Source organism: Macrosteles quadrilineatus, unplaced genomic scaffold (genome assembly GCF_028750875.1).
Source record: "Macrosteles quadrilineatus isolate MER2022 unplaced genomic scaffold, UCM_ALF_1.0 Scaffold_5__1_contigs__length_97177068, whole genome shotgun sequence".
Lineage (NCBI taxonomy): Eukaryota > Metazoa > Arthropoda > Insecta > Hemiptera > Cicadellidae > Macrosteles > Macrosteles quadrilineatus.
Window position 1 is genome coordinate 63,959,678 of NW_026542598.1, and position 14,676 is coordinate 63,974,353.

The window sequence follows — 14,676 nt, forward strand, 5'->3', positions numbered from 1 at the left end:
AATCTGTTTCCTATTTTTGTGCTTCTCTAACACTCAACATCTTTCACTTTGTCAAGAACAAGCTCGTGTTGTTTTTATATTACAGACGACATCAAGATTTGAACAAGTCGTTAATTAATCCAAGCTTTTTTTTATATTTCCTTAAGTAATAATCTAATGAATGCAAAACATTGTTTGAGAAATTACTTTTCATTATGAATTATAAATATCCCCGCCGCAGCAAACCTGCAGACTAAGAGAATTTCCATTTGCTTGATTGGATTTAAACGAAAATTTGCAATGTTTCTTGTGTCATTTATCACAAGGCTATCAAGAAATCTTCAAGAATAATATATAAATATATAATGAATTTGAACAGATGGTGTTTTTGGCCTCTAGGGACCTCAAAACAAAGAAAAAAAAATCGGTCCTGCGTCCAGGTCTTACCATGAGTACTACGGTAATAGCTTATTCGCTATATGGGAAATTCGCTAAAACAATCAAACTAAAGGATAATATTGATTTTTTATTCCGATTTTAATTGATTTTTGAAACCAACAAGAAAAGCTTGAATAATTTATAAGTTCAACAATTGTTTAAGTTTAACAAATTTTCAATAAAGGTTTGGTGGGTATACAGTTAATAATACGTAAAAAAACCTGAAACTAATAAATTGAGCAGAAATAAAGCACACAAGTACTTTAAGAGAATAAATTAATTCCTATTCTAGAGGTCAAAACAAAAAATAGCAATCTCATCTATAATGTATTATTTTGTATAGGCATTTTCTAATACAGTAGCCTATTGATAATCAGTATTTTAATAAAAACTCAGAGAAATACTTATATGGGAGCAAAGATTTGCTGATAATTTTTATAATATAATCAAATTTAAATGGGTATAAATTGGTGTAGTTAAATGGCAATAAGAATGAGTACCGTAACTTTTGATAAATTATCGTGGAAGTTGTTTACGTCCTGACATTTATTTTACCAGATGGAAGTATATAATACTTCAACTTGATATATTTTGCTAGCTTGAATTCAATGTAAAATAATAAGAACAACATACTTATGTGTCATAGCATAAGTATCTGTTAAGTAAAGTGGGACAAAATCTGTATGAATTAGTAAATTACTTTACCTCTCAAAAACACAAGCAGTTACAAAGATTTCGCAAGCAAAAATTTAACAAGTTATTGTCTTTGATAGCGCATGTATGATTATTTTATAACTTGGTTACATACAATAACGAGACTCATTAACTTTGCGAAAGCACTAGAAAGTAATTGACATAGTTCGAGGTATAATTTGTAAAATATCATGAACAGTTGGGATTTTTTTACCACAATAAACTATTGTACACTCAGGTTTTTGTTAAGGTTTTGAAAATTCATTTCACAATTAATTTATATGTTGATTTATTTGACTAGACATATATATTTGCATTTTTGAGAGGCTAACATAATATCATTATATAGTATAGCTATTTCAAAGTGAATATACTATCAACAAATGATAACTGTATAACGTAAGTAGCCCAATTTTCACCGACTGGTGGTCTATTTATTGCTATCATTCTTAAATTGTTCTAATTATCACAATACCTACCTATATTCATTCAATCTTTATACACTAGAGCCCCTGTTTGCTTTGAGATCTGCACTTTATACACAACTTTGTGCCCGATTTCATTCTTAAAAAAATTGTTTTTAACAAAACCGACACTAAATTTTTACATATAGAACAAACAGAGGTTATTCAGATTATGTACAGGTTAGAAAACAATATGTTCAGATATTGAAGTTAGAAATTTGAAAAACCGTTACATTAGAATCAATAACGTAAAATGTTTTTAAGATAAATAAGTATGGCAGTGAAGATTTCTTTTCCGCGTCCGATTCTTACTTCTGACTCATGACGTCGTTTTCAACTTCATCATCGCTAGCCTCTTCGTCTGCTTCTACCCCTCTTTCCCCGACTTCTTTCCTAGAATCTTCTTCGGTTCCGGTCGATGAACTCGGCGTCTCCACAGAAAGCTCTTCTGTCTCGGCAGTCGAGCCCTCTGGAATCTCCTCTTGGAAATTATTTTTTCCATTAACGAAGCCTGGGCTCACCTTTGGAGAGGACTTGTCTGAATCGTAGGCTCCCCCCATTCCCGGCGACTGTGGTGACTTCTCAACCGATAAATTGTGAGGAAAATTATTGGAGTTAGAGAAAATTTGGCGGTTGTGGTTGCGACTGGGTACGGCGGGAGGGGTAGAGACTCCGTTCTGGCCGTTGTGTTGGGGCTGGTACACCCTTGGAGGGGGGGTTCGTTTCACCGAACCATCACTAGTTGGCTCCTCAGTATCGTCCGGGGAGGACTCACTGGTCGGGGAAGCTACGACGACTGGCGTACATCGGGCTGGAACTGACAAAACAGTCTGTACAGATACTTGGTTGATTGTTAATACATATACTCTAGTCAAATATGGTATGTCTTTAACAGTTAATAAATGAAAAAGTAGATTATTGGTTCTAGGACTGCTAAAGGATTGTATGTATGACAACTTAGTTTTGGTAAAGAATGGAACTAGTTGTAGGTTTGTTTAATTTATTCTTATAATGTCAGTGGCATTTCATAAGGTTTTATCTTTTGTAAATAAGTGTTCAAAAACAAAACAAAAAACTAAAAAAAAAATGGAGTCTCAAAGGAACTTGAGAAAAGGAATACCAAACATCACTGAGAGTAAGTCTGTTGAAAAAGCAAGAGTTGGGGAGAGGTGAAACAAGTTTATTCAGAAACATGTGAGGTGAATGACATTTGTTGCAGCTCTGTGTCCTCCCTGGAATAAAGGTTGGTAAAGTAACCAAAGATAGTGCAAACTACAACACCAGTGTTACCTGCAGGAGGAGGCTTGCGGATCCCCTTGGAGGGAGTGGGAACGACGCCACCCTTCAGAGGGGAGAACCCGGGAGGTTTGACTGGCAGAGGGGGTGGCAGTGGCAGTGGCGAGGCCTTGGGGGGGCGGAGCGGAGGGGCTGGTGTAGCGGTCAATAGCTCGCGGACTGCCTGTGAAAATTTGACCTGATGAACACTGTCATAACCACTAACCTAAGTCACAATATGTACAGCTAAGTATAAAGATTTATGGCTAGTGAAAAAATACTAAAAGCAAGCTTCCATATATTAAGTGTGATAACTACTAACAGAGGGAATGATTTTATAAATACAGCTGATACATTCCTTTTAAAACAATCTAGACATCAACTAAGCTCTGTAAAATCTGCATAATTTCAAGAACAGCTGACTCACAAATAAAAAAAACTCACATTAAAATGTAACAGCAGTGTTTACATTACCTGACTTGACAGGCCAGATTTCGAGGAGGTAGCGGAGAGCGTTGATTGGCTGATTGAAGTCGAGAGGTTTGTCCGGGCCTTCGCTCTGCAGCATGAACACAGGGCCGAAACAAGCAGCGAGGTTCTGAGGAGACATCTTGTTGTGCTCAGACTGCGACACTACCAGTGCCAAATGGTCCATCAGGTAAATAAGTGTGGCCTGCAAAAACACGTACATGAGGAGACAACCAAATTACAAAATATAAAATCCATATTATTTCCTAAGCAGGTCATAATATAGAATCAGCTATATACCTTGTTAAATAAGCAATCAAAATAAAATATTTTCATGTCCCTAAAGAGGCTAAAAATATGTACTGGTAGGATTGTTTTGGCGTCACATAAGTGGTATTTCCGAAAAATACCTTTGTATCATTGCCCTGCGAATGTTATCCCCCTCGTCAGCCTTTTAGGGAAGGGGTGCGGGTCTAAAAATATCTTCAAGGTCTAAATAGAGCACTCACCCCTTCCCACTGCCCACTCGACTCACGGTGACCCGCGCTCCTTTCGAGCTCATTGCCCAACCCCTCCCACCTTCTATTGTTTTGCCTTTCTAGTGTTTCTGTTCCAACTTTTTTAAACATTAAATATAGATGGGTATCTACTCGATGTTTCGGGTATCCGCACACCTCTAAAACCAAGCTGTTTGAAAATAAATTTTGACATGTGTAAATTGTTTAAAATTTGTCAAAAAAATTATTTTTTTTTCAAAAAATGGAACCGACACATAACTAATGTGTTTCAAGTGCGATTAGACATATTTTTTTATTTTGGTAAGTAAAACTCCTCATATTAACAAAAAGAAAAACGTTGGTTTTGCTATCCCGTTGTTCCGGGGATTGAAATACGCTAATCCCAGGATCCTGGGATTTGGAATTGCGGAATTGATATCCCTATGTGTGTTTGGTAAATTCTAGAATGGTTGATCAAAATGATCTGGGGTCACCACACAAATTTATCACTACAGTTCATTTGTATACTATAATAGTTCATCTCTGTCTTTGCTATTTTTATTGTTATGTTCCATACATAAGCCTTTGAGGGCGATGTAGACAAGCAAAACCAAAGTTAAAAGAGGAGTTTCAAGGTAAAATGGAATCCAGAACTACGGCTTTTTACATACCCTGTTAATCCTAGGAAGGCAGTCTAATATGGAAAACATGAGTTTGGCGTTGCCTTCAGGGTCGTCTGGCAGACAGACAGACAATGCGTCGATCATCATTTGGTAAAGACACTTTGTGAACAAAGGCTCCGGTAGCTCTCGTAGATAGTCCTTCAGTACCCCTGCAAAAACATTGTAATGGATGAAATAAGAAAATAATACATCAGTTGGAAATGTACCCTGCTGTATTTGTAACTGTTGTATTTTTGCCCCGTTGGGATAATGCTGTCATGTTATCCTCAAGTAGTATCTTATGTTATTGTTTTAAGTCAAACCCACCTGTGATAACATTAATGTCAGGAACATTGTCAGGAGATAGGTCGACAGTTCTTGCATTCCTCTCAAAGGCTTCTCTCAATATCCTCTTCTTGGTGGCTGACCCACATAACCGGTACAGACCTAGAAAATAATTACTGTCATTAGCCTATTCGATAAATAAGGCCTGAAAATACTCCCAACAATAACAGTAAACACCGACTGTAACATTAGTAAAAAAACAAAAACACCAGCAAAACAGAAATGTGTTTTCCAAACAAGAAGTATACACGCCTGTCCCAAAAAACACAATTTCTGCCCAATAATTTATGTGACCAAGGGACACACACTTCACCATTATCGGGAAAACTGTATAACTGCATACATCTATTCTGTGTTTGTTTTGTGGTTTTGTCTATCACATCAACAATTCAATCAGGAAAGGTCATAGATGTTTGACCAGTTATGTTGATCTAAAGATAATATAACATCACTAAACCCACAGTCCACTAATTTTAAGTCAAGTTTATTTTTGGGCATTGGTCCAAACAGACATACCTATGATGTCCAGTCCTCTCCTCTCAATCTCCTCCACACAACGTCTCACTATGATGGGTACCAAGGTGTTGGTGCCAGTTGCCAGGGTGACGGAGGTGGCCACGCCTCCTGGCACGCCACCGGTCAAGTTCTCTCTGTTGACAACCGTCTCTAGCTCGGTGCCGAATATACCTGCAAACACAACATTTCAGATTCTATCTAGTGTGTTTGTTGAAATATGAAGTTTAAACAAACAGCTGTTAGTGTGTGGTATGGTATCTGTTAAGTGTAAAAAATGGGCCTCTTTACTTCAATTACACACAAATTGTTTTTTTAATTTGTCTATGAAATAATTTGGAAAACTATCAGTATCATGAAAATTCATTGAGTTTACTCATGTTATGGTGTAAGTAGATTTATAGAAAAAAATAGTTATGTTTGAATTGAATTGATTGATGATTTCATGACAAAGCATATTGCCTGACGTAAAACCATTACAGTAGAACATTGATCCATTGATGATTTTGACATCAAAAATCCAGACCGTCAGTAATCCAGATGAAATTTGTCTCTAGCAACTAGCAAAAAATGAAATTCTATGCTGTCTTTTAACACAGACTAAGAACTTAACTGCAAAAAAACGAACCACCAGCACAGTGTAAAAGCCTATCACATATTTTCAAAGCTCAAAAGTATGTAATGTCTGATGCTTTTACTGTACACTGTACACATGTTACAATAAATGAAATACGAAGTAGTGCTTGAAGCAAAAAACTTTAGTAGTTAATTTCACAAATGATTTGATACATTTGAAAAGCTACGAGATGAGTCAACTAAAGATTGCAGCTCACAGTCCCGGGTTCAAATGCTTATCCTGAAAAAATGTGTAAAACGATTCCATGCTAGAGTCGTAGGATGTGATGGTGAGACGTGACAAAAATTGTAGTTGAATAAACAAATGATTGACTGACCAGAGACGAGTGACTTAGAGACGCCAGACCGTGAGGGCAGTAACAGCTGTTTACTTCTCCTGAGGAACGTGTGATGCGGGTCTGTGTGTCTGAGCCGAAGGTACAGTGTGCCTCGAGGCTCTATCTTGAGTGCCAGCTGGTGTATGGGTGAATCTCTCAGTAGAGTCGCCAAGTGTACCGAGCCCTGCGACAGGATGGAGTTATCATACCACAATTAATAACTATATGTAAATATTACTTTCATTAGATCAACTTAAAATAGTGTTTTTTTACATCTGTACATGTGTCTTCAAATTTAGTTAGATAAATAAAGAAAAGAAACAACTGATATATGAATAATGGTTAGGGATGTACACTCTTGTGTTTGAAAAGATTCCGTTTGAGATTGTAAATACTATGTTGTTAGACCAACAACTTTTAGTTCGTAAAAAAATCAAAACCTTGGAAAATTTCAAATGTTTTTCTTTTACAATAATATGACACTCAGGTTTTTGTAATGGTGTATGTCACTCAGAGAAATAGTGAAATAAATCTGTAGAAAATCAATGTTACCAGTGAATATAGAACTAACTAGAAACTATGCAGCTGTTAAGGATTTTTTGATGGGATGCAGGCTTAAACCTGATTGGAAAAGAGTCCTTCTGACATAAAACACTCATAAAATTTGAATATTTCACTTTACCGTCATAATTTTTAGTCAAAAAGGTTTAAATTAAATTAATGTGAGTGACAGTGAAAATAAATATTCCAAATATTGTGTACATGATCAAGCTTTAGTGTTTCTTGTGCCACTCAAATTTAATCCTTCTATCAAAATAAAAACACTCACAACCTGGGCTTATACTATATTGTTTGGCTGAAAACAGTAAGAATTATGAGTATTGATAGCTGGAAATAAACCAAAGTGCAAACAAATTCAGCTAATAAAAAAAAACTAGTAATACACACATATTTTACCAACCTTATAACATAATTTGTGCCTGTATTGTGGATCCCATGAGTATATTAACAGATCCAATTCCCTGTTGGACACCAAGTCCAGTTCGAATGTCTCGTCCCAGTCAAACACCAAGTCACCTGTCCTGACCACAGTCCTGGCCTTGTGTACTCTGTCACACTCCAGCACACAGTACAAGTCTCTCATGCCACCTGTACAATCAGTAACAAGTCATTACACTCATAGCTCTGAATACAGGGAAGAACACAGTAGAGAATAAATTGGTTCTTTGGAACTGCAGAAAAACAGTTACACAAATCGTCTGTTGATTATAGAAATTGGATAGTGCCACTTTAAAAAATATTCTCTGGTTCAATTTAATCAGCTGGGTGAAAGAGTAAATTTTATGACTTATGTTGAATAATATCAAAACAGCAATATCAACAACTATAGTAGAGTCCCACTATTTTGAAAATCCACCTATTCCAAAATAAAGTTCAGAAAATCTTTTAAAAACGTTAGTAGAAAGCTCACTATGTCACCTCAAACAAAATGTTATAGTTGAAGTTGAAACTAGCAAGGTTGTGCAAAAAGCAGAAAAGCTTGCAATGTCACCCCAAACATCGAAGCAGCAAGTAATTTTGCCATCACAAACTTCGCCAACGCCAAAGTTATGCTGTGAACGCAAGTAATGATGTCCATCAGTATGAGTTGTACAGGACTGACCTGATGATGATGTGACGGAGGACCTAAGTCCGCGGCCAGCCAGCAGATGTATCCACAACAGTCCACTGACACCAGCCACCTCACTGTTGAGTACTCCGGCTGGCTTGTCCATCTTGTACTTTAGGAACTCTGCAGACACAACACTATATTAGCCTAATGGTCGTTACACTTATACACAATATGGTGTTTTTTTTTTAAATTTTACACCAGTGTTTACGAGGGAGGTCACAAAAGAATAAATGTTTAGTGGATGTGCCGGGATTTGAACCCATCCCCCCACACCGAAGTCCGAGACGCTAACCACTAACTAGGCTAGCAACACAAATAATAATATAATATAATAAAACAGCTTAAATGCAACAAGTGTTTCCATATCTACTAATTATTTTTATGTCAAAGCAATTAAAACTCCTTTGTTTAAATACAAATTAATATAAGTCGGAGACTAAGAGAGCTCATTAAAAATTAATTTATGAAGTGATCCGATCAATAATTTTCAAAACAGACCAGAGCTTTTCTGTCTTCAAAATCAATAAACAATATTTTTAACAGGAGTTTTTTACATTCAGCATATCATCAATCCATAAGAACCAAATTACGGTTTCTCTTCCTAGACACCAATCATGCAAGATTTTTCAGATAATTTAAAATTCAAACCTTCCTATCCATTTAAATCTAAAAAACGATGTTTCATTGAGAAAAATTTAATTTTTTTAAATCCGCAATAAACTTTGGATTTTTGCTATGAAATACATTACAAATACTCATTCCTTGTCATTCCACTTATTTAAGCCACAGAAACATCCACAACAATTCCTGCTAACCAACCTGCAGAGTTATTCTTTTCATGATAATCTATAAACTACTTATAATTTAGAGGGGATTTCTGACACATATTTGGATGGTCAGTTGGTCCCACAGATCTGCTAACTAACCTGCAGGATTAATTTCCAGTACTCTGGCTCGGTCGTCTTGAGCCTTGCGCTCTCCGAGGTGTTTGGCCTCCAGTTCCAGCAGGTGCCTCATGCGTCTGAGCGAGGTCGAGCGCTGGGACAGTGTGTGCCGGTCCAGTGTAGACGTGCCTGTAGGTGTGATGGGACCCATCGTTGCCAGCTGACCCGGCCTGTACGACGAGTACAGCAGCTCTGACTGTAACAACATGACAATTAAGTTACAGTACAGTTTATTTAAAACAATTTGTTGGATTTAATTTCTTCATTGCACACTAGGGTGCTTTATATTCAGCATTGCCTCCAGGATTGATTTATGACAAATGAAATAGATTTACATACCTTTCGTCATCAAACTTTATTGTAGTCTCAGGCGACTGTTATCAAAACAATTGTTGTTTCAATTTAAGCTTTTGTTGTCAAACATCAAATTATTTAAACACATTGTCGTCGTCAATATACACATGTTTTACATTTAGGACACACAAAAAGAACGAATTTAATAATATATTTGTTCTTATCTTGTGTCCTAAATGTAAAACTTTAGTATACTGACGATAACAATGTGTTTAAATAATTTATTGTTTGACAACGAAGGCTTGATAATGAAACTACAATTGTTTGGAAACTAGTCGCCTGAGACTACAATAAGGATTGACGACGCCAGGTATGTAAACCTATTTCATTTGACACTAGGGTGAAGCTAAGTGGAGTAAATAGAATATGGCTTCAAACTAGATGAGTGTTGAATGCATGAGATGATAGCTTTGTTACAAAAAAGATGAGTTCTTTAGTTAGGAAAACCACTCATGGTTGTTAGGACCATTTATGTACACTAGGGAGTAGGGGTCTCAAGGGTCCCCAATTTTTTCAAGTTGGATCGAGTCAACAGTTGGCCAGACAAATTTTTTGACAAGCTTAGATTCTATTTATGTGATCACAGAGAGTATCTGTGAAGATGCAAAATGGAGATCTGCCAATTTTGACACAATCGCAAGTGATGTTTACTGTTTTGCTATAATCGTAGGAGAGGTTGATGATATTACAGTGATCGTGGAAACACGTTCTTGATTTCTCTTTGATCTGGACAGATGTTCTTATCTGTGACCACAGAAGATGATCACAATCTTCCCGTGACCCAAATGTTCACAATTTCTCTAGGACTGCAGAAAATATTAACAGTTCCACAGCAATATGGGGATGATCATACTCAATATTGTATAAACGATTGTAGTATTTAATTTTTTGACTGAAGACAAAAACATTTATAGTTATAGAAGTTACTAAAAGTTTCCTTCTGAGAACTTTATTTTTAGAGGATGAAAAAGTCTGTTCATATCACATTAGCAAACTGGAGTTAGTAAAGTGATGAAGATGGCATATCCTACCTAATTCAGTAAACCCTCAGTTTATATTTTCACGCTTTTCTGTCTGTTGAGAAAAATGAAATTCACATAATACTTCAAGAAACAACATATACAGACCTGTCGGGTCCTCTCAGGCAGGTTCTCGGCGCTGAATGTGAACCGCTGGCCCTTCTGTCGCAGCACACTGGCGCTGGTTATGTTGTCTCGTGCTCGTATCCTCTCGTAGATGGCACTGGTGCTTGGCGCTCGTGACAACCAAGCGCGGTACTCGTCTGCTGTGAACACACCGGATGAGAGACCTACACACAACACATACTCTAGCGACCCCAGCGCTCCGTCTCTCTGTTAGTGGTCTGGTCTACGCGTGCAGCACATTCAACTAGGGACAAACAGCTACACAAAGTATACAGTAAATTGGGTTTTGAAAAACATTATGCATACCCATGATGATGAGGTGGAAATACTACATGTTTACTAAAAGGATTAAAAAACACTTAACACGTTCGCTGCTGAGCGCTAGATGCCGGGACGGCGCCAGTTGCTGAACTAACGCTCGGCCGCTGCGTGACATTGCCACCGATACACTGAGTTACAGTAAAAACAACAGTAGCTATACTGGATGGCAATGTTCTGCAATAAAACTGGCTTTGGATATAGTACTAAGTGATTCTGATAGATAGCAGCACTACCCAGGTTACAGTCAGTAAAGTAGTGTCGCTATCTAGCAGGAAAGAGGTAAAACAAAGCCCTGTTCCAAACGACCCTGGTGGTGATTTGGGAAACTATATTTTTTATTGTCAGAAAAGTACGTCCGTACGAGCTGCAAAGAAATATAGAACGCTTGTGACGTGCTGGCTTATCCATAGCAAAGTTAAACAACAATGAACGGTGACGTTCTGGAACGTTCTTAGCTCCTGGCGCCGTGGCCCGGCTGACGTTCCGGAACGTCCGTAGCAGCGAACGTGTTAAAGTACACCTTTATAGTAGACAAAATATTATTGTTGTATTTTCTTCTTTTTATAGTTCAATCAATGCCATTAAGTTTAAATTGGACAAGCTATATATTTTGTACAGTTACGCATGATGGACTAAATGGTAGGAGCAGCCAATTGGGTGAAAAATTAGAAACACAGCTATATCGGTTTGCAAAGTGGATATTGGTACAGATGAGGGAGGGGACCGAAGGCATTCGATGGTTCTATTGCTTTGTACCATCCAACATTCAACTACAAAAACACACTTTCTAATACTACTTAATACTTAATAGGTTCACTACAAACTGTGTTAACATACCGATGCATCAGGGGTTACATCTAGTAGAGTGGATAGTCAATGAAATAGTCTACCAATGATTTCTAAGAAAACAGTCAAAATTGTTGGATTTATACTTTGTTATTATAGAATGATTGTAAGAAAATAATACCATTATTGTATTTCTTAACTCAGCATAAAATTTATAATGTTTTGCTACTATAGTTGGGAAAGATATATAAAAACAAAAACTTGTGGAGCTCATTCCACAGTTAAGAATATAAAATGTGAGGAAAACAGTAGATTAGAAAAGATTTGCTAGCAACACTTCTGAGAAAGAATAACGTTTTCCTGTTACAACAAAGATAAACTCATAATTTATATCTCTAATGTAAAACAACAGGGGATCAAGCTGGTATAGTGGCAGAGCTCGAGGCTTCGGAGCCTGAGGTCCCTGGTTCAAGTCCTGCCAATCACTAATGGATTTTACCTATATGATAACGCCACCACCCTCTAGGACTAGGTTGAAGTAATATGTGAGAGTTCCTGGCTAGAACCTTTGACTATTAATACAATACAACAACTGTAGCCAATAGTCAATGCTAGAACCTAGCATCCTAGTATGTGAAGGTGGAGCTGGTGAGTATGCACATTTTCATAAATTACAAACCTACATTACTCCAGCTAACACTAAACACAATATAACACAGAGGTGGTAGGGTCTACACGAATGTACCTCGTTCTTTTCTCCTGGCGATGGGCAACTCAGGGGCAGACAAGGCTCCATCACTGTCATCTTGGTCCAGCAGTGACCTTGAGTCCCTCTCAAACCTGACTCCACTGGACTGCCGGGAACTGAATATAACATTACCATGATACAAGGGCTGGCTAGACCGTAATTCTATAAGATATCAACCAAAATTTATCATCAATTTGTTTAGTATCTAAATCAGTATACAAAATTATTTTGTGAGGCTACTACTTGTACCATTTATTGTGGGCAATCTTAGCAAGTGTGTGCAGAAAATCTATCTTAAAAAATCCAAAGAAAATTAAAACTTTGTAAAATACAACAATTTTCACACTCTTAATATCTCACCAGACAAAAAGTGTAAAGTAAAAATGCAACAAAATTAATTATTTTCAAAAAGTGTAATATTTTTAAAGTTAAAAACTTGATCAAAAACCTAAGATGTGTTGGGTTAAAAACCTCTCTTTCTATGATCAGATTGAAGTAGATGTTGGTTTGATTCAAATTTCATCTATATTGGATAGCTTTTACAAGAGTTATCGTGTCACCCGTCACTTGACATTCAGGAAATCATCGAAAACAATGATATCACTGAGACGATTTTGCCGTAACCTCAAAAACGTTCACGATTGCAACATGACTGTGGAAGATGGTCAAAACTTTGAAGTGACCACGGAAGCAGTTCAAAATTTTGTCATGTCTACTAAAGATGTTCTAGATTTTGCTGTTATTGCGGAAGACATAGATTTCATCATGACCACTGAAGAAGTTCTTGTATCAATGTGGTTTGGCTTTTCTCGATTAGCTATGAATCATGCGCTTTCCTCAAACCTAGACTCAAATGACGTGACTGTTACCTGACAGTGTGTTGAGCTAGTGAAGGTATCTGATGATGACTCCTAGATCCTCTACTGTCCCTTGGTAGAGAGTTGGACCTCAAGCTGATGCCCCGTGGTGTGGCTACGGGGTTGGTAATACTGTTTGGTGTGGCGGAACTCATGTGCGATAATGTTGACACTCCTGCAACACACTTGACTTACTGCCTGTCCAACGATAGGTTGACCTACAGCTGTTTGATGTATTGAGACTCCCTCTTATTTATATTTATTCAGCATTGCCTCCAGGATTGATTAAGCACAATATAAAATAGGTTTACGTACCTTGCGTCGTCAATCCTAGTATAGTCTCAGGCGACTAGTTTTGAAACTGACGTTTCATTTTTAAGCCTTGTTGTCTAACATAAAATTATTAAAACACGATGTTGTCAAAATACATAGATATAACATTTAACACACACGGATATATTAAGCCAGCGAAAAATGTGCGGCTGGCCATAACACGCACAACGGACACGACTCAACTACCTACTGCCGCTGGTCTGGGGACATTGACCTTGGAGGGGTGAGACAGCTGATTATGAGCGCCTTTGTTATCAATGTCCTCGATCCTGTCAAATACTATGCTGCAACCAAAATTTAACTTTTCATTTAAGATGTGTTTTAACTGGTGTTTACCTAATAAATGAAAACCACGCCAACAGCTGTAGTGATAGCCTAGATATTTTACATAAATGCACCAAAGGCTCCTTAATGAACAACAATGCTTGAAAATGAAACGTCAGTTTCGAAACTAGTCACCTGAGACTACTAGGATTGACGACGTAAGGTAAACCTATTTTATATTATATTTCTTAGGATTTTTTGAGAGGATAGCAGGCTTACCTGAATGGGAAAGAATCCAAACTGGCACAGGAAACACAAAACAAAACTTTACACTATATACACAAAACATTAGAATATTTCACTGTCACTGACATCATTTTCAACTAAGGAAGAGCTATGAACTATGAGCTATGAACTATGAGGCTCTTCCTTAGTTGAAAATGCTGTCAGTGACAGTGAAATATTCTAATGTTTTGTGTATATAGTGTAAAGTTTTGTTTTGTGTTTCCTGTGACAGTTTGGACTCTTTCCCATTCAGGTAAGCCTGCTATCCTCTCAAAAAATCCTAAAAAATCTAGGCCCTTGTGCTCTATGCTACACCCTTATATTATATTTCATGTGATAGGCCTATGTCTTCTTTGTTTGAAATTCATTATTGTTCATGGTGAATTTATGCTACCTATAAGAATATTGGAAACATTAGCGAAGTGGAAAAATATGCACAAATTTTTTTTTGCTATCATAATGTGTTTATCTTTTTTGTTCTTTTAGAAGAACTCTCAACTGCCTGTTACCTACTGGCCAGTCAATGATCTAAATTCAGTAATAGGACAGTGCAGGTGGCCGATTTCAACAGCAGCAGTCAGGTTTATCAGCCCAAGACGCAACTAATCAGCTACCATGTCCGTATTTAGATGAAAAATTGCCATAAGAACTATACAGACAGGACACACTGTAGGGTAAAA

General features: G+C 37.1%; 1 protein-coding gene across 7 annotated transcripts in view; it reads right to left on the reverse strand.

Annotated features, from left to right (window-relative positions):
- Positions 1 to 717: 717 nt before the first annotated feature.
- The window catches only part of LOC128993904 (rho GTPase-activating protein 100F-like), a 35,944-nt gene continuing 21,985 nt past the window's right edge, over positions 718 to 14,676 (reverse strand). For 4 of the 7 annotated variants that reach the window (XM_054418002.1, XM_054417997.1, XM_054417998.1 and 1 more), the window contains 13 exons: positions 13,127 to 13,289; positions 12,255 to 12,373; positions 10,385 to 10,566; positions 8,886 to 9,099; positions 7,951 to 8,079; positions 7,249 to 7,436; positions 6,288 to 6,471; positions 5,338 to 5,508; positions 4,804 to 4,923; positions 4,486 to 4,646; positions 3,324 to 3,522; positions 2,865 to 3,029; positions 718 to 2,391 (listed from right to left, as the gene is read on the reverse strand). In XM_054418002.1, coding sequence (XP_054273977.1) covers positions 1,883 to 2,391; positions 2,865 to 3,029; positions 3,324 to 3,522; positions 4,486 to 4,646; positions 4,804 to 4,923; positions 5,338 to 5,508; positions 6,288 to 6,471; positions 7,249 to 7,436; positions 7,951 to 8,079; positions 8,886 to 9,099; positions 10,385 to 10,566; positions 12,255 to 12,373; positions 13,127 to 13,289 — 2,504 coding nt within the window. In that variant the 3' untranslated portion in view covers positions 718 to 1,882. Of the gene's footprint in view, positions 2,392 to 2,864; positions 3,034 to 3,323; positions 3,523 to 4,485; positions 4,647 to 4,803; positions 4,924 to 5,337; positions 5,509 to 6,287; positions 6,472 to 7,248; positions 7,437 to 7,950; positions 8,080 to 8,885; positions 9,100 to 10,384; positions 10,567 to 12,254; positions 12,374 to 13,126; positions 13,290 to 14,676 lie in introns of all 7 variants that reach the window. The other 3 variants (XM_054418001.1, XM_054418000.1, XM_054418003.1) reach the window with 3 other exon arrangements.